We start from the raw sequence: 19,822 nt of genomic DNA on the forward strand, positions 1-19,822 counted from the left end.
AATATCCTTATGGAAAATTAGCACCCAAACAGGAAATGATAAACATTCTGCCTACAACCAGGAGTGCACACAGTACCTCCCATCCACAATGCAAGTCACTATAAACAAAACACTAAGTCCCACTTGCATGGGCAGGTTCTGCCTGTCATTTTGCACAACTCCAATCCTACCTGCCACAGGCAGCAGCTGATGCAGAAATTGGAACCTAGCATGATTTATTAAAAAACAAGTTTTAGAAAGCTCCTCTTACCTCAGCCTCTTTCTGCTGGAGGATTCTATCCTTGTCCACCACTTCCTCTTCAACAGGCCTATTGAAGAAAAAAATTAATTGACAGCATAAAACAGAAGTAAAAATCTCCAAGAACAGATTCAAGACTCATATTTCAATTAATATCACATCATCAAAATCTACATTCTTCCATACAGGGCAAATTAGGACATTTAAAAAATCATGCTGCCCTTTTGTACCATCTTTACCTCACAGACTCCTGCTATTCACTCTCCATTTCTTAAAATTTGATTTCTTTACTGCTATATGGATTTTTAAATTTTTTTTGCAATTTACTTTAATGAAGAGATTTCCTTCACTATCCATCCATGGTACAAAAATCAACCACTAAAAAGCTGTGTAGGCTATTTCATCTTTAACATCAAAATGCTTTGCTGAATACTTGTAAAACAAGTGGAATGTGGACAAAAGTAAGTTACTATCCAAAAAGATGAAGCAAAGGTAGTTGTGCATTTTTTGCATTAAGTTGCCAAGGATAACCTTGCCAAGAATTAAAAAATATTTAATAAACTCCACAAAACACACAAATTATCAGAAAAGATTGTTTGGTCTAGATTTTTCTCTTTAGCTACACATGAAGGAGCAAGAATGCAATACCTCCCTAAGAAGATAAACTGGGGCCCTATTTAAATTTGCCCACTAGCATTCATTTTCTTCAAGCAGACATCATTACATAAAACCTATCTTGCTTGCAGGCACCTTCTTCCTGCACATTCCAATTAAAAGCATAGAGAAAAGGGGATTTAAGCTGCTTATAAGCACAGCACTTCGCTATATATCATTCCTCTTCAAGAAAAGCATTTCATACAAATTTCAGAATTCCACAGATTGAAATCTCATCAGAAGCAATTGTTTACAGCTGGGATTAGTTAGGAGGAAGAGCAGGTCCCCTGTCAGTGGGCAGTGAGGAGCAGCAGAGTCCAGGGCAGCCCACACTTACTTGCCAGTGCGTTTTAGCCTCTCAGAACGGAAATTCTCGTAGTGCAAGTCTTGGGTCACCTCCTGCAGGTCCTGCATGTGAGTCCTACAACATGCAAAGGGCTGTTGAACACTCAGCAAAGCAAAGAAAAACACCCTTTTATCTTCTGCTTCTGTTTTATCTAACTAATGTATTTACCAGAAAAGTAAATCCTTACAGACCAAGCCAGCCAGAACTCTGCTTCCAAGTTCATTGATCTTTAATTCATTCCTGAGTGCCCCACCAATATCAAAGACCCAAAAGATGCTGTCCTCCTTTTGGTCATTATTATTTCAGCTGAGTTGTTTATACCAGTTTTTGCAGTATTAAGAACTTGCAAAGACAGTAATTCAGAAAGATACTTTAATTCCAAAAGTATTTTATTACTCTTAAGTGCTGTCAAATATCATTTGTAACCGGGAACTAGGCGGAGCTGCTTGGCTCCTACAGCAGCTGCCATTGCTTAACAATTTCCAATTGCCAAGAAAAAAAAAGGAAAACCTGCTTGCTCCCAGTGCCCAGCAGAGGGCAATCCCTGCCCAGTGCAGACCCAATTTGGAATGACACAACAGAATTCATTTCCAACAATAGCAAAACATCGTTTTTAAAAAAAATCACTTAAAACCATTTACGCAGGCAGAATATCCGTATCATAACGGGGTGGGGTATCATATTTAACAAAGGATTTCCCCTACTGCCAAGAAAATTGCACTTTGCTTTTGGAATACTCTTCACTTTGAAGAGCATTTTAAAAGCCTCTCTGCCCCACCAACTGCATATAACAAAACTTCAGTTGGTACGTACAGCCATCAGATAAGTTTACATAAGGCATAAAATCATCACATATATCTGGCAACATAAAATATAGAAAATATTTTCTGAATTGAGAGATCAGAGGGTACAGCAGAAAAATAAGCTGCAGGGGACTAAAATGTAACTCTATGCTGGCATCAGGGCTAGTTTAAAATGAAGGAATGAACGTTGCCATAGGTTTGTAGCCATCGTGGCAGTTACGTCACCACAGGAGATGGGATCACTTTAGCATTACTCACACCAGCATTGTGCGCAGCTTGAGGAAATCATTGTGCTCTGGATTTTCAACCTCAACAACTCCCCAGGGATACAGGCGGCCTCTGATTTTTTTCCCCTTCACCTCAATAAGTTGATTGGATCCAATAACAGCGAAGGGAATGCTGGCCTAGGTGAGACAGAAAAAACAAGTTACTGTTTTGATTTTTGGCTGGTTAGTTTTTGTATTTTGCTTTGTCTTTCTTTTAAAGAAAGCAACAATTCAAGCAACAGGCAAGAGAGGGGGAAAAGAAATGTTGACAAACACTCTCTACTAAAACCCTCTCGCTTTAAAAAATGAACAAATCCCATTTTAGACAATGGAACCTCTCCTTATGAGCACCTGTAGCTGTGTTAGGGTCAATTTGTTTTAACAGAGGCCCAGAAGGAAATGACGCCTCACTTTAGGAACACTCAACTGTTGTTCAAGTACAGTTTGGGCATAATGTGTCATCTGACATAACATCATGCATGGAGAAGAGCCAACAGAAACATACTTCAGATGCAGAGTGAAGTAGCTAGAAAGAGAATTTCAGACACATTCTTCAAACACCTTTGCAAGCACAAAGAGGAAATTACTTCAGTAAAACCTTGATTATCTGCTTTAACACAAGGCAAGTTGTTAATTAGTACAGCAACTATAACACCCACAATCTCTCTCCTGGCTCACATGTTAAAACGTTTGAGTCAGAAAACAGACTGCAAATACTAGTTCATGGTGAACACTGGTTTACACTTAAAAGAGGAAAGAAAAGAAAGTCATGACACACTACACTTGGAATTCTGATGAAGCAGAGACTGGAATAAAAGGGATTATAATTCAGAGTCAACACACAAAGGAAACTGAAATTTTTAACACATTGTGAAAGGAATAAAGTACCTTTAGGCATGTTGTAGATTGAAGAACTACAGCAGCAAAATTATAAACTAGGAGTGAAACTTGCCTTTAAAACTCTAGTTTGTTCTTTAAACTCTTCATCTTCATCAGAATCTGCATCAGGGAGCTGATAAATCCTAATGCCATGTTCAGAAATCTCATCCAGAACCTGAAAGTTTGCAAAAAAGAAAGAATAATACTCTTAATTCATTGAAGAGGTATTCAGTTAAAAATATATGAAATTGATTAACTAGCCTGTCACAAATATTCACCTGACTCAGGGTCCAAATTGCAAAATAGCACGGGCTTGAAGAATTTTAAAAGGCACAAAAGATAAATGTATTTTTGGAAAACACAGCAAGTAAATAATTTTAAAATGCCGTAAGATTTACAAGGCAAATACAGAAGCAAAGTGAGGTTAATATGAAAAAAGAGTAGAAATAACAAGAAGGAATTCATTAGTGACAGAATCAAAACCATTCACCCTGTGTCAAAATATATTTTTGTGCATTTCATACATTCAAAATCTGTAGAAGACACTGCCTAGTGCCTCTTGAATCAAAAAAGATAAAAGCTTATTATCCGCTTAAACTGAAGAAAGTCATTAAAAATCCACTAAGAAAAAGATCCTGTTCTTAAACAGTTTTCATTAATGTCTGAGGGTAACATAAAAAAATACAGTATCTGTATTCCTGGGCACATTCTTTTCCTAATGAAATCACTGCAGGGGTGAGCAGCCAGCACAACCCCAGGCCTTTTGCAGTTTCAAAAGGTGGCACAAGTCAATTCCTTTTTCAAAACCAAAGAGACTTTTTCTGCTTCCCCACTACTGAATATACTTAAGTCAGCTCTTGTCACTGCAGCAAATGCACTGACAAGATTTACTTTCAGTAAAGGAAGCGTGGTGGTATAAGGAGAACACAAAGATTCCACAATGACTCTCTCCAAAGGGATCCTGGATGTTTCAGCAGAATAGGGGAACTGTGCAAACTTCCTAGAGCAGCAACTGTAACCCCACCAAGAGCACCTGGACCAAGCAGCTGCCCTGCTCAATGAACTCTCAGCACAGACAAAGTGTGGGCAAATTCAGGGAGAGTTTTAAAGTAATGGTAAAAATATTCAGAAGAGCCTATGTAAGGACTTGTGATGCCATTACTGTGTATACAACTGTAAATTAACTTGGTATCATGAAAACAAGCAGACTTTAAATAGAGAGGTCTTAATGAACCTTCTCTGAGTATGGCTGGGTTCCTCCATCTTCTGTCATGATGGCAACTGACAGCTACAGTATAAATGAAAATTGTCCAACCAGAACTTGGTCATTTAACAGGTGTTTAAAAGAAAACAATTCTCCAGACCATTGGCAGAGGAAAGACCATGTATGAGCCACAGCTGTTCCCTGACATTGTTTTCCTGCCAGGTATATAAACATTCCCCACACACGTGTGCACTGAGTACCACGAGCCCCCATCTACACAGAGAGCAACATTTTATAGAGAGAAAAGAGATTTGGGAGTAAGTGTTGTAATTAAATAAGACATTCACACAATGACATTTAAATCAATGGATTTTGTTACTATTTTGCAAAATAAAAGAGAACTGTCACCAAATGACAATAAAAGATGCACAGCTGGGATGGGTGGGGCAGCACTGCAGTTCGATGCCTTTAAGTAGTTGCATAAAACAAGAAAGCACATTTAACCTGGCTGAGATCTTTGAGATAAAATGCAAGTGGAACAATAACGGGAAAGCCAACAGCAAGGGGTGCTAGAATAATATATTACAGCTGTTAAACCTAGTGCTTTCCTGAAAGGAAAAAGAATTGCAATAAAAACAAACTGTATTTTATGCTCCTAACAATGAAACAGCATTTTGCTTCTTCAAATCTGAATTTTATTGGCCTCAGAGGATTCTGTGTTCCTAAAGATTAGCCTTCCCATGGGAAATTAAAAAAAAAGTCAAAATATTAGTTCCCCTCTCATGAAGTCATTCTTTTGAGCATGTTTCCTTAGCACCCTTGCATGGCACAGCTTGTGAAACTGTCTTGCATTTCTTCCCACTCAAGAGTTTGAAAAAATAACTTTGAATTCCAGAAAGCCCAAACAGGAATTACTCCAAGCTGGGTTTCCTTTGCAAGCACCACAAGCTAATCTTGCTGCTTAATCCATAGCGGCAAAACAAAAACATTTTACTTCAGATTGATGGCCAAATGGCAGAAACATCTAAAAAAAGTAAGACTTCAAGCTGCGTCAGCAAAGCAGGACTTTGATTCCTACTCTTGATTAGAGACTCTGTTGGCCAAGATGCTTTGAGTTAGAACAATATACAGTAGCTTTGATTTTCAAAGCTTTGGAAGCACATTATACATTTGACTTAATATAAACTCAGTTTGCAGAGTGACCTTTACCAGCAGTACAAAAATAATAAAACTTGTTTACCTGCTCCCTAACCACTCCCTTAGACTACAGATGCCCTTCTTCTTGTTGTACTTAGCAGTGCATAAATGTGGTGTCCATATGTCTAAGTCCAGACTGTTTTAAAGATCAGTTAGTTAAAAGTTGGTTAAATTCCCAGTGAATTGTATTTTTAAATAATTAATGTTCCACTTAAATGCCTCCTTCAAATCTTTCAACATCATTCTGCTCCCAAATGCTGAACCAAAAAGTAAGGAACTGTGAACACTGCGCCTGAAGTACACTGCTGAATGGGTGAATTATGGGGGTTTTAGAAAAAGTGGCAGCTACACAAACAGTGTGAGATAAAAATCTTTCACAAAGTCATTACAGTAACAGAAAAGGAAAAGCAATAAAACCTGCACAATCAGCCACATTTTTGCTTTATGATTTCCCTATGAGCTCCTTCAATTTGAATGCAGTGCACCTGTCGTTACCTTATAATATTTGTGGAGGAACAAAATTAAAGTTCAAGAGCTGGGACAGAATTTCTCCCAGCAAGATTCAAAGGTTCTTCTTGTCTCAACGAACAGACTTTTTTAAATTTCCTTCCTCCTTTCACCTGGTTCACCATAAAGCTGCTCATTTCTGTACAAGTACCTCCTTTTCTCTTCAGTGGATCTTTGCCTGCATTGCAGACAAGGTTCATACAGTCACACTGTCCCCACTTTTGACTTTCTCAAGCACTAAGGGGCACTCTGGCCACTGCTCTCAGAGAGCCAGTCTGAAACATCTCCACTTCTCCTTTCAGGATTGTCTGAACCCTTGTATCTTAGATATCTAAGATACCCATGTATCTTAGCACTGCTTTGCTAAGATACATGAAGCCAAGAACAGCCACATTCTTAGCAAGTGTAACTGGCAAAGCACATCAGACTTCAGTGAAGATTTCCCACCTCACACTTCCCCAAGATTAGGTCCTTGGCCAATATCATTTACCCCTCTTCAATTAGAAATTACTTTATATTTGGCTTTAATATTGTATGGGTTGCTCTGTTCTCATGATCAAGTGTTAGACCTACTCTTCTCTTCAGCCTCTCCCTCTCCTTCAGTGTCAGGGTGTCAGCCTTGGCAATCACAGGGACAATGTTGACCTTTCCATGAAGAGCCTTCATGAACTCCACATCTAATGGCTTCAGTCTGCCAACAAGCAGGGAAAAGAAATATTAAAATAACCATAGAGTCTTGTGTTGTTTTATAACAGACCAAATGTATTAAAAATTATTTATTTCAAGTGTCCACATAAACAGTATTTTCATAATAAATTAAGCCATTTAACTTAATGCCCTTGCTTATCAACGTGGTTGTGCAAAGTTGTAATTAAAATTGTTTCTCTATAATGAAGTGGATGTTAAAAGCATTTATGCTTCTGGGTGATAAACAATGCAGTACTGACTGCCTTGAAACAATATTAAATGCAAAAGGAGACAAAGTAAAGGAGGGCACTAATTTCCATGGACTGTTTTAATTGCACTAACTGACAGGTTGGGAACTCAATTAACATTACTACTAAGTTACCAGTTCAAGTAATGGACAGACTTATGAACTGTTATGAAGGTACAAGACTCTAAAGTACAAAAGCTCAAGCTTTTTCTTACCCATGCCCAAAAGGAGAGATGAAGTAGAAGCAGCAGTGGACTCTGTTGTCGATGATGTGGCGCCTGTTCAGACCACTCTCATCATGGAGGTATCGCTCAAACTGGTTGTCAATGTAGTGGATAATTGTTTTGAAGCTGTGGTATGGGAGGGGGGAGAAAGACAGGCATCTTACATCAGCTTTAAATAATAAGGAAAGATTATTACAGAAAATTCAATTTCCTAGCATTTTATCCAGTACTGAGGAAAAATATTTTGATAATGCAAAAGGGTGTTTTCATAACAACCACTAAGTGTCAACTTACGCCTAGAGCCAATTTCAACTGTTACTCTGTTCACTGGATGAAAAGTTCAAGTGCAAGCTCAGAAAAAAGTACTTGGTGCTGAGACAACACAGGAACAGAAGATTGAGGATCTTTCTGCATTTTTTTCTGGTGGTAGGGGCTGAAGATTTGTTTTTAAACTGGTTGATGAATGACATATCCCGGATATCCTCTTGATTTACAACCCTGACCCTAAAGCCAGGTTTCTATAGTTACCTCTGAAAATTCTGGTATTCTGTTAGAATTAAGTACAACTACATTTGCAAGTCATGCACTCAAGCATCACATGATTTATTAAGCTATTTTTGTTACCTTACAGAATTCTTTTCTGTTGGCAAAGGAAAAAACTACTAAGTTCAAGGCAATTTAAAATATTCCCTACAAAGAAGTAAATGAGCACAAAATCTGATCACAGATTAATCAGACCCAGAGAGCAGCGACTAGAGAGAAAAGAAAGCAACACATAACTAAGATCATTTTAAGCTATTCCAGAGCATGCAGACACCTGCAAACACCATTTATATAAAAGGACACTTTATATTACGTACTGCAGGGGAAGGGAAGGGAACAGCTGATGTAGATAAGCTGAGGCAGATGATTGTGTATCATGAACATGTCTTAAACTACTTGAGAAAAAACTAAGCAGAAAGCTTGAAAAATAGGAACACCCATATTTCTGTTGCTGAGAAAACACAAACTTGATGAGATACATTTAAGGAGGAAACAGAACAGATAAAAGAAAATTAATAATTTGGAAAATGAACACAGAATGCTGGCAAACACTGCAATAGGCAGCAACGTTTTACCCAGGGCTGCATGGCTGCAAAGGAGATAATAAAAGAAAGTAACAAGAATGATGGAAGAAATCCTGGAGGGAATTTGATTCTCTAAAGCTAAGTAAGCTTTTGGATTGAGAAGGAATAAATCCATGGTAGAATATATACACACACATTTACATCATTGCAAGATTTGGCTATTCTAAGTCATATCACACAAGACAACAAAGCAAAAGACTGAATTCATTGGGTTTTGACCTTGGTGCTACTCATTAGGAAACAGCATCTTAATATCTAAATGTGCTGAAACACATCAATATGGTTTTTGTTCCTGTTAATCTTGAATACCTCTCTTAGCTGGTAAAAGGTAACGAGACTGAAGACGTACAAATATTAGGGCAGAAACCAAACACGAACAATGGGAAAGAACTGTCACACATTTCTCTGGCAATGCCATTAGTTGACGTGCAGTTTTCTAGGTCTAGCAGCTCTGATTTTCCCTGTAAATACAGTGTCAGTGTCCTGTACCTCCTGACTTCCGGGAAACACCTGGCTTACACCACACTGCTGTCATTGCATAGGAGAGAGCACATCCTGTATTCTAACAGCAAACAACACCAACGCTGCATTTAAGCCCACTGGGGGAAAATGAACAATATTATCAAGCTGCCAAAACCCATAAAATATAGCTTTAGTTAGTTTATGAAAAAAAAGCAAAACAAGAAAGATAAAAAAGTTTAGCAGCAGCCAAGGAGCTGAGAGCAGCTATCAAAGAATGACCTGTGACACTGCAAGCAAGATGAAATAGAGTGTGATCAGCAATATCTAACAAGTTCACTCATAGTCTGTTTTTGTCAACCACTTTTTTGAGGCCAGATATCAAAGTAAATCTAAGCCTCAAGAAATTTTTTTCCTCCCTTGATTAGATCCCCTCTGTTCTGATGGAAGATGTTATTTTAAGGACACACTTCTCTCATGATCCCAATGTACTTATGCATGGAATGATGCTGAATGTGTCAAACCTCCCACCACAAAGAATTTTGCTGTTCTCCAAACACACCTCTAAACTGATGCCAATCCTAGCTGTGGGTCTGATTCTAGAATACAGAACTCCGGCCAGCACTAAAGCTTCACACAGAATCTTTAAAAAATCACCATGGTTAACTGTGGTTCACCTCCACCTTACCTTTCATACTGTTTTAAGTACAATAGCATCCAGAAAACAAGAATTACACTACTTCAGAAAGTGTGTTGTAATAATCTATAACAAATCATTTCCCAATCCAACACTGGTGTTTTTCCAATCCAATCCAATAGACCTCCTAGACACACTCCTACTAGCACAGAATCCTAATCAGTACATTTTCTTTGACATAAAATACATAAAAATTTACCTCAGCTCCCATCCCTGAAAGTCAAACTCTAAAATTTAGCCCTTTCATCAACGCACAGAGACTAAAAGCCATTAGGGAACCTACTCAGGAGAAAGATATTTGAAACTCTCCCAGCAATTGCTACCTCCTAGAGACAACGTGCCACTTTGATTTACCTGTGTTCAAAAACAGCCTTAGTAAAATTTGTCACCTTGAAAAACAAGTAGTCTGCATAAATTACAGCCTTCCCAAAAAAAAGGGCTTTATAAATCTTGGATCATGATCAGCACTATCTACTGGTGAACCATGATTGCAGTAAATGCTCCTGGACACAACATAAGTTCAAGAACATGAACTTGCTCCTTCCTCTGAACTAGCAAGGAAGGAAGGTGGTTGCTCTGGGTTAGTCTTCACTACAGCTCAAAACAAAGAGTCTGCCCATCCAAGTCCCCAAGACATCCTGTAAAGGTTAAGAGACTTTGTCAAAATGACATATGCCATGGCTGAAAGGCTTTTCATGTGACATAAGTGGACTAAAGAGATACCATTAACTGCATCTTTTTATTTTGTAAGATGTAAGTACTATTTGTTCCTGTAGTGTATTTGATGTTTCATATTTGTCACATAAAATCACGCATAACTTGTTCTACTCAGCTCTGAATCACCACAGAATGATTCTATTCAGAAAACCTCCAAAAAGAGAGGGGAAAATCTGAACACGTAGGTCTCTAAGAAACATCTGAGCAGAATAAACAAAGGGCATTAGAACACAATCAACAGGAAGAGCTCTCTCTAACACAATGCACAGGCTGCAGAGCTCTCAGCTCCAGCGGAAGGAAGCTCTAGTCAACAGTGCACAAAATAAGCAAGACCATGATGCAGCCCAGAAAGATGCATTTGTGTTATACCAAAAGTTCAGTTTTTTTCAACTTACTAAAGTAGGAAAAGTGGGAGGAAAATAAAAATCTCACTAGAGCTTCACTTTCAGACTTTCATTTAGTGTATTACAGAACTTCACTGCCTTCACTTTTGCTGTGTTCCTACATCTACACCATAGAAGAGAAAATCCATCTGATAAAAGCACACTGCAGATACATCATTCTGTCACTGAAAGATTGCAAAACATTCTATTAGCACTATATATGTTTATTTTATCTGCTAATTATCTATTTCCTGGTCTTTAAGTGAAGGACTCAAATCAACCTGTATTAGCTTTATGTTCCATTTCTCTGCACAGTGATCCTTTAAAGATTGTCATTGATATTTAGGCCAGAGAGAGCCAAGTGGTAACTTCATCATAAAAAACCACCACTTCTACCCAAGTTGCTGGTAGTACATATAGAGGACAGGGAATGAAAAGAACTGTCCTAAAAACATGGAAACTGGATGGACCAGAGACACAGAAAGTAAAAGACAAAAAGTTTCCCCCCACCAGAATTTTGTTCTATTGGAAAGGCCATAGAGACAAAAAGCTGACTGCAGTGCTCAGAGAAAATTTTTGAAGGAGAGGCTGTTAATTTTGAGGCAGAATCATAGACACACCCTACAAAACTTGTAAAAACATCAGAAGTGTTTAGAAAATTGAAACTGGAAGTTGTAGAAAGTACCAGACACACTAGAGTAGTGTTTGTGTAAGACACACACTTTATTAACAAAGCAGGATTTCCACACATACCAGTCCTGGCTGTTAATGGCATCTCCATATCCTGGTGTGTCAACTACAGTTAAACGCAGCTTCACCCCTCGCTCCTCTATCTCTACTGTGGAAGCTTCGATTTGAACTGTCCTCTCTATTTTCTCTAAAATAAAGGAACATTTGGATTGTTATTTGCCTATCAATTCCTGCAGAAACCCCCAGAGGAGGAACTGCAAGCTCAAGGTGTGTAACCTGCATGACAAAATATTTTATCAAAATACACAAAGTAGTAAGCAGAATTTAACACCACGTTTTTGTAAGTAAACAAGAAACCATGAACTAAAACATGGGTTTACTTATGACAATGTGCAAAAATAAAATAATAATACTCAAAAGCACAATAGATTCTTTGTCAAAAGGTTATTTACACCTCTAACCAGGATTTAAGGCACTACAGACAAAAAGCAGTGAGAAGAAATGGAGATTAGAGCCAAACCACATTTAGGTATATTGATACCTAAAAGGTTTGGGAGGTGATTTTTTTAATAGCAGCTGATAAAGAAACAAAAGCTGTCTTTGAAAGGAAATCTAAATAAGAAAATGACAGTTCAACAAAACATAATTTAGAAAATTTAAATACAGCATGACAAAGTGGTGTAATGGGTAAAGAATGAAGCAATACTAACTGAAAGAACAAGAAATTTTATAGGGTGGAGTGTGCTGGAGGAACTGCAAAACCACATTTACCTGCAGCTCCAGGAATATAACGTTCTGGATAAAGATCAGTCAGGAACAGACTGTTAATTAGAGTGGATTTTCCTAAGCCAGACTCACCTACAAACAAAATAATTCAGGTTATTAAGCATATATACTTTTTACTCCAAGATTTTTAAGGCACCTTGTCTTTCTCCAAGCCCACATTATGGAGGAAAAATAATTTGTTCATCAGGATCCACCCTAGCTTTTGATATAAAAACATCAAAGGTTCAGCTAAGCACTTTGAAAACACCGGAAAAACAAGCCTCCAGTGTTTTCATAAATGTAACATGAAAATTGTAAGTTTACTGTAACAGATGTCACAATAAAAGCTGAAAGGTCATACAGCACTTGGACTATAGATCTAGAGATAGCTCAGTTACTTGGGGGGAAATTACAGCTTTTTCATTTCAACTTACAGAATCAGGAGCTGTAACTCTCCTGCTGAAAATTTCTGAGAGCCTGAAGGTTTTCCTAAGCTACAAATTGAACTTGGAACACTGCTGGGAAGACAAATGAGTGAAGCGATCCCAAATAGTCAAGTTTGCACCCTTACACTTAAGCCCATACAAGTTCCATGAAACTGAAAATCATAAAGCAAATTATTTAAAATTCACCTGAGTAGTTTCATAATTCTGTAACTTCAAATGATAAAAATTTTGTCCTACATCTAAGTAACAAAGTTAAACGTGTAAATTTAACTACTAAATCTGAGTTGCAAAAAACTGCTTGTTTCCTAACTCAAGGAATCAAAGGAGCCAGCATTTAGGCCAACTGGCCACATTATTTTAGATGCTACTAACCTGATATTAGAGATGAAAAAATTACTTGTATTTCTCATCACAAACTACGCGACACAAGAACTCTACAATTATCACGAATTATCTGTTTATCTCACAAACACTGCTGAATACTGTCACCAAGTAATCCCAAATGGTACTACAGAGCACATTTTCATTTTTCAGACTGCTACAAGAGGGTAACTGTGGACTCCTTTTGCACACACAAACCATTGAACTGATTTAATGTAAACATAATTCAACATCACTAAGAAGAGCTTTGAGCCTAAAGGACTCTCCATCAAAGAGACTCAGAGGTGCTCATTGACAGAAAGGCAAATTACAGGTTTATCTCTGACACCAGAGTGAGTCAGTACAGAACAGCAGAAAGCACAACAGCAGTATCACCATTTCAACAGCAGGACACTCACTGGGTGCATTCATGCCTTCAGTGGGGAAACAAGAGAAAGATTAAACAACCACCCCTGTCATCTGACAATGCATCAGGAATGCCAAAATGTCCTGTTGGCTCCAAGTCATCATCTTTAACCACTATAAATACTCCCTCCTACTGAACATGACAAAACAGTAACAGATGTAATTAGAAAGTGTATAGAGGTTCAAAGCTTTTTCTACTGCTAACAGTCAATTGCTAAGTAGGAAGATGCACGCATCTATGTGAAAGAAATGTTGTTGTATAACAGTCAAAAATACTTAAAGAGCTCACTTACCAACCACCATGAGTGTGAATTCAAAGCCCTTCTTCACAGATTTCCTGTGAACCTGGTTGGGCAGATTAGCAAATCCCACATAGCCTGCCGAGTCGGAAAACTGACAAGAAAACAAAGGTTGAATACAAATGAGATCCCTTTCCCCCTAAAAAGCTGAAAAAGAGTTTACTTGATTCTACACAATGAAGTGCAGGGGTATATAAAGCACAAGGAAGAATAGAGAATGAAACCATTTTTGCTGCAATAGCAAAGCAGACCTTAAAAAGCCTCATTTACCAAGCAGGCTGATATAAATAGAAATCAGATAAGTACCTTGAGCTACACAAGCAAAAGTCTCCCCTTGGATAAAATAAAAATAAAAATCTGCAAACTTGCAAGAACACACTATTATTAATCTCAAGAAATAAATACAGCTCAGAATAAAAAATACTGTTCAAATTTGGTGTCTGCTGCTACTATCCTCTATAAAAATAATGCATATGCTTACAGGTAAAAAACAAGAACATTATACTGCTGGGGGGATTACTGAGATACAATCACACAAGAGATGTATCTTTTGCTGGTTAAGTTGTTCACCTATCTTCACAATCTTTAACTTCTAACACAAAAGCAGGAAAAAGAAACATGTCTGAAAAACTTATCAGAGAGATTTGGGCTATAAACAGGGCAGTCTGCCCCAACATCTGTTACCCATTGACTGAAAACCTCATAGGAGCCTAAATAAGAACTGCAGCCACCTGATTTAGGGACCTGTGGGCTATCTGCAACCAGATGAATTCTTCACAGATGAGTTTATGTTAAGAACAGGTGAACAGGTTTTTTACAATGCCATACACTTCCAGTGGTGTGGGGGGATACAAGGGAAATCACTTAAAAGATAATTACTTATTTGCTAACAGTTCTTTTAATGCCCATCCAGGTGGGCAAAACACTACGAATGAAGGTTTGTCACATGAAATTTCCTTAGGTGAAGGTACCATTTTAGGTTTGTAAGCAGAGACTGAATGTCTGGTGAACACCAGAAAGTCCATCACTAGGATCACATGCAATCTCTGTTTCAACTAAGCAGTTCCTTTTAAGAAACACATCTGAAGCAATAAGGTATAATTTATTCACAATTTTAGCATTTCAGTAAAACTACAAATGCTTTCAGAAGTTAAACAGATTGTAGACAAAATATTAGCTATGCAGCCATCTCTTTACCTTTACTTTTTCACCGGACTGAGACATGTTTCTTCACTTCAATTTTCTTCACTGGAAGAAAAAAAGCCATAGTGCATGTTAGCTGACTTGAAGATTACATTATTTTTAATTTTGAACTGATCACATTCTATTCTAGTAGAATGAAATGTCACATACTCAAGGATTACCAGAACAAACAAGCCATAATCAAAATGTCTTCCCTCTGAAATAAATCACAGGAATACTTAATTTAAATACTTAAAAATTTCAAAACAGAAAAATTCCTTTAAAATGCAAAATATTAAAATTTAGTATCATAACAAATTTTCACCCATCCTGTCCTTGTAGAAGGATGGTTCACAGATAGGTGAATGCAATGCAAATGTTGTCCAGACATTACATTTGAGAATGATTACCACACCCAAAAATTCTCATGAGAACAGGACACCTACATGATTCCCAGGTAAGGGTCAGAACATACCATTATTTTCAGTGACTTCAAAGTGCTGTTGCTGAACAGGACACTACACTTGGCCAACCCATGCTGGACGCAAAAAATTCCTGCCAGGGTGAAGGACTATCAAAAGAGATTTGTTCTTCAGTTTCAGACACCCAGAACAGCTGGACTTTGGCAAGGCCTTATCTCTTTACTCAAGGATGTTAGCTGTGCTATAGATTAGTTACCAGGGCAAGAGCAAAGCCCTTTCATTTAGAGCAGCCCCAGAGCAGGGACAGGAAACGCAGACGCGGCAGAAGCACTTCACAGCTTGGTTTGTTGACAATGCAGCTCTTGGCCTGGAAAAGTAGGGAAGTGACCTAGGCAGGCACCTGTGTGTTCAGACCTTCCTGTTGGGTAGCAGGAGTCATTTTAGCAGGATACAGTCCAGTTTCTGACACTGGCAGTTTGACAGTCAAATTCTGGCAGAGTCCAAGCTCTGGACTGAAGGAAAAGTCAAAGTTAGCATAATTGCTGCTTGGAGTTCTAAAGAAAACAGATCTTCAGTTCCCATGGTATTTCATTTGCCCTGCAGCAGGCATTTAAAATCCTGGCAGCTGTGCAGGTACCAGCTACCCTATAAGCAAGGAAAGTTGTTTTTTTTTTCCTCCTCACGTTTCCCCCATACCCAGCTCATTTGCTTTTACTAATGAAAGCCCAATGTACCCATTGCTGGAAAATAGGGAGGTCCTCATTCTAATCATCTGTCAGCCTCTAATTGTGTATTCCTCAAAACATTCTGGAAAGCATCCCTTAAGAATGGTTTTGAAAACCAGAACTTCTTTTCCTTTGACCAGTATGCAAAGGCTCATTCCAGCCTCCAGCCAACCATTGTCACAGATCCTTAAAAACACTCACAATCCCACTGACAGAAGTAACTCTGTTGACATCTTGTTTCTAAGTTTGGAAACCTCTGTTGTCACCTTGTCAATAAAATTAGTAACATAGTTCAAGAGTTTAGAAAAGCTCATAGTTACTGAGTGCCAATGTAGAGATACCTGACCCATTTCTCACAGTAATGACAGAGGAGAATCACCCAGGCCCACTGCCCATAGATAAAGGAGAGACAGGGGGATGATTCAGGTTTCAAGATGTATGGCAAATTCCCTACCTCTACTTTAAGCTGACAGTGGAGTCACATCTATTGCAGCATTACTCAAGTTACTTGATTAAAAAGCAGAAGAGTCAAAATTGCCATCAACTGATTATGACACACACAGCCTCAAAGTGGGTCTGTTATCTCATAAAGAACATTTTTTCATAAAATCATCTGTTCCACAAGTACAGCTTACAAAACCTGTTTCCTACAAGGCAAACCACATCACCTTGTGTCTTACTCTGACTGAAAATTGCTGTAGGCAAAGCAGCAGCCCAGCTGCTCTGATCATGACTGCAGCTCACACTTCCAGTTAGTGATTTCCCAATGTCTTTTGTTAGAACAGAAATGTGCTAGCCAAAAGTTACCTCAACAACAACAAAAAACCCCACAGAAACACCTGCTGTTCCACAGCAGTTAAGGTGCCAGGGTTCATTTGGGAGCTCAGTTACTCAGCCTTGACATTTTGCAATTCCTAATACTGCCCTCATGAGGATTCCTCGAAAATCATTCCACCAAACTTCCCTGGTGACCATGTGCTGCCTTCCCAAAGCTCTACCATACAGTACAAATCAAAACCTCAGAATGAACAAAGTGCCACATGTTAAATCCTCTTTCAGCACCAAACAAGCACAGCACTCCCAGCACTGCTCACCAGTGAGAGCTTGGCACTGCACCAGTCCCTGCTGTGCATGAGCGAGCACAGAAACTCACAGCTCTGTCTGCACACAGCTGACTCAAACACCAAAACAAGGTGAAGCTGAGTCTCTGACAACACTCTGGGGAGTTCACACACCTGAAAATTGTAGCATCTAATTTCATATCAATTGTCCAGAACAAAATGCATAAAAACCCCCACAACTGAGGCAAACCAGAGCAAGAACCATATCTGCTCCATTTTCTTTAGACTTTCAAAGTACTCCTTCAATCAGTATAAGATAAGCAAAACAGCACATACAAAACAGTTCAAGGAGAAAGGAATAGATAACATACATTTGTAACAACTTACAAAAAAGCAGTGAAACTTTATCTGTAAATAATGCTGGGCTTTATTTAGCAGGCCTAGCAGTAAAAAAGGGACACTGTGCTACAGCATAGGAATGTCCAAATCTGGTTTTGAACAGTGAATAATGCAACAAAGTTTCATTTTGGATTCCAACAAACTCCTATCCTGAACAATTTGATGTTGGCAATGCAAAGGAGCAAAGTGCCACTGAGTTCAGCTGCAGCTGGAACGTGCCATCCCACTGTCCTCTGCTAAGAGCAGCATTCCAGGGAGAGAGAAAGAGAGGAGAAGGAAAATGGGTCATTTCCTTTGTTCCTGTCAGGATGCAAGAAGTAAACTGTGAGGAACAGGCAGACTGGGAGCTTCTCAATAGGAGCCAGCACAAAGAAAGCACTACAAACATGTACAAAGAGCCTGGCCATATAAGGATATCAGACAACATTTTCAAATAATCACTTCTGAGTGACCTCACAGCCATCTTGACAAGCAGAACAGCCCTCCTGATTGCTCAAATGAAGCTTCTTCCTTCTGCCAGAGGCTGTATAACTCAGATACTTTTTGGCAGTATTTAATAGCCACAGACAGGAGTAAAGACTTACAGAGGTTTCCCAGTGCTGGAAATGGTCTCAACAGTATCAGCATTCTAAAGCCACTTTTCAGATTTAAAGCAGAGAGAAACACCAAGATATATCAGTAATAAAGCACTATTTGTGGTTTTTCACTAAAAGAACTACAAAACCCAAGGAAGAAATGTCAAATCTGAGTCACATCAATAATAATAGAAAAAATGGCATGATTCTGTGAATCACTGAGTTCTAACAAATGCATCCAGCACAGTCTGTTCTGTGTGCCATGTTTGTTCCTGGCATGTCCTCACCTCCACTGTGGGAAACCTCCTCCAGATGAACAATCCCAGATGGTTTCATTTTTCCTCTTTAGAAATAGGTATTATCAATTGAAGGAATGCTCTTTTACACCATAACAGTTCTGCTTTACTCTTATTCAGGAAAATGACTGCATCACTTCCACCAAACATGGAATTTACCGAAAATGCAACAACCCAGCTGCGACTTTTCCAGACAGACCACGCTATGGCTTGGAACTGATGTTCAGAGCTCATAAGTTCTACAGACGTCCTTCTGGTATTGTGTTTAAACCAAGGAAACTGTACAGGGATTACTATTGGGAATGCATCAAAATTTGGAACATGCCTGTGACTCAACAGCACACATATGCACAGCAAAAGGAGCAAGGACTAAACAGGAGTTCAACCAAGTATGAGCACTGTTCTTAAAAGGTCAAGAAAAAGCAAGACACGAACCTAAAGCTCTAATCTTAAATATTTTATTTAAAGCTCCATTTCAATGCTAACACATGACTCTAAACAACTTCCTTTCATACTGTTTTATCAATGAAAACAGCCGCTTGAAATGCACAAAGCAGGCAGTGATACCGTTCTTGTGAATGATCAGTTTTAGGGATGATGTTGTTTCTATGCAAGCAGCGTTTGACAGTATTTTTGCCGAGTTACTGTGTCAAAAAGCACTGTTAAACGGACCTATAACTGTGATAAACAAGGGCTTTTTAAATTAAAAAGATAAACATATTAGCCACGATCACTCATCAGGAAATAGGCAGCTCTGCCTCATACCCACAGAGCTGAAGTATAATTGTGTACATACTGCCAACGCACAGCAAACTGGTAAATTTGTACTTAAATCATTTCCAAGACATGCTTAAGTCTCACGATACCATGAAGTCTCTGACCTATACGTGCACAATAATTAAAGACAAATAGAAGTCCAGCAGGGGTGGGGTCTGTTGCCAAAGCAGGCACGGGTCGCTCTGTGCATCCCCGCCGCACCCCCGGCTCCCGGGATCCCTCGGTGGGCGCTGCAAGTTTAGAAACATCCGAGGAATGCCTGAGTGGAGACAGCACTTCCTGCTCCATCCTCTCCTCGCATCTCCGGCTATCCCAGCCCCACGGCCCTGTCCGCATCTCAAATTAATCCCTCCTTGCTTTAAAAACAAATCAAGGTGTGCGCGGAACGGCCCCACCGCGGCGTCTCGGGGCTCCTGCCCCGGCTACACTTCTCCCGTCCCACACACCGGCTGCACAACCCCCGCAACGGCGGCGGAAGGCAGGGTCGAGGCTGTGCCGTGCACGGGGAGCCCCTGCAGCGCTGTGGGGACGGAGGCGCCGCCGCCGGGGCCGGGGCCCCTTCCCGCCGCTCACCTGAGGCCGCGGCCGCTCCCGCCGCCAGGCCGCGATCCGCCGCTCCGCCCCACAGCCCTCCCGCATCCCAGCAGCCACCGCGGCGGAGCGCCCGCCTACCCCGCGCCACTTTATGGTGCACGCCCGGCCGGAGCCAGCAGCGAGAGGCGGCTCCGGGAGCAGCGAGAGGAGGGGCAGAGCGGCCCCTGCCC

The 19,822-nt window shown here is 39.5% G+C and overlaps 1 protein-coding gene across 3 annotated transcripts in view; it reads right to left on the minus strand.

The window, feature by feature from the left end:
* LOC129128535 (septin-2) overlaps positions 1-19,822 on the minus strand; it is a 34,128-nt gene that overhangs the window by 13,528 nt on the left and 778 nt on the right. For 2 of the 3 annotated variants that reach the window (XM_054645905.2, XM_054645906.2), the window contains exons 1-11: positions 19,632-19,761; positions 14,819-14,869; positions 13,616-13,715; positions 12,097-12,183; positions 11,389-11,512; positions 7,244-7,378; positions 6,668-6,785; positions 3,260-3,361; positions 2,300-2,445; positions 1,230-1,313; positions 251-308 (exon numbers count right to left, since the gene is read on the minus strand). In XM_054645905.2, coding sequence (XP_054501880.1) covers positions 251-308; positions 1,230-1,313; positions 2,300-2,445; positions 3,260-3,361; positions 6,668-6,785; positions 7,244-7,378; positions 11,389-11,512; positions 12,097-12,183; positions 13,616-13,715; positions 14,819-14,845 — 981 coding nt within the window. In that variant the 5' untranslated portion in view covers positions 14,846-14,869; positions 19,632-19,761. Of the gene's footprint in view, positions 1-250; positions 309-1,229; positions 1,314-2,299; positions 2,446-3,259; positions 3,362-6,667; positions 6,786-7,243; positions 7,379-11,388; positions 11,513-12,096; positions 12,184-13,615; positions 13,716-14,818; positions 14,870-19,631; positions 19,762-19,822 lie in introns of those variants that run through there. The other variant, XM_054645907.2, reaches the window with a different exon arrangement.

The sequence above is a fragment of the Agelaius phoeniceus genome, chromosome 18 (assembly GCF_051311805.1).
Source record: "Agelaius phoeniceus isolate bAgePho1 chromosome 18, bAgePho1.hap1, whole genome shotgun sequence".
Taxonomy (NCBI): Eukaryota; Metazoa; Chordata; class Aves; order Passeriformes; family Icteridae; genus Agelaius; species Agelaius phoeniceus.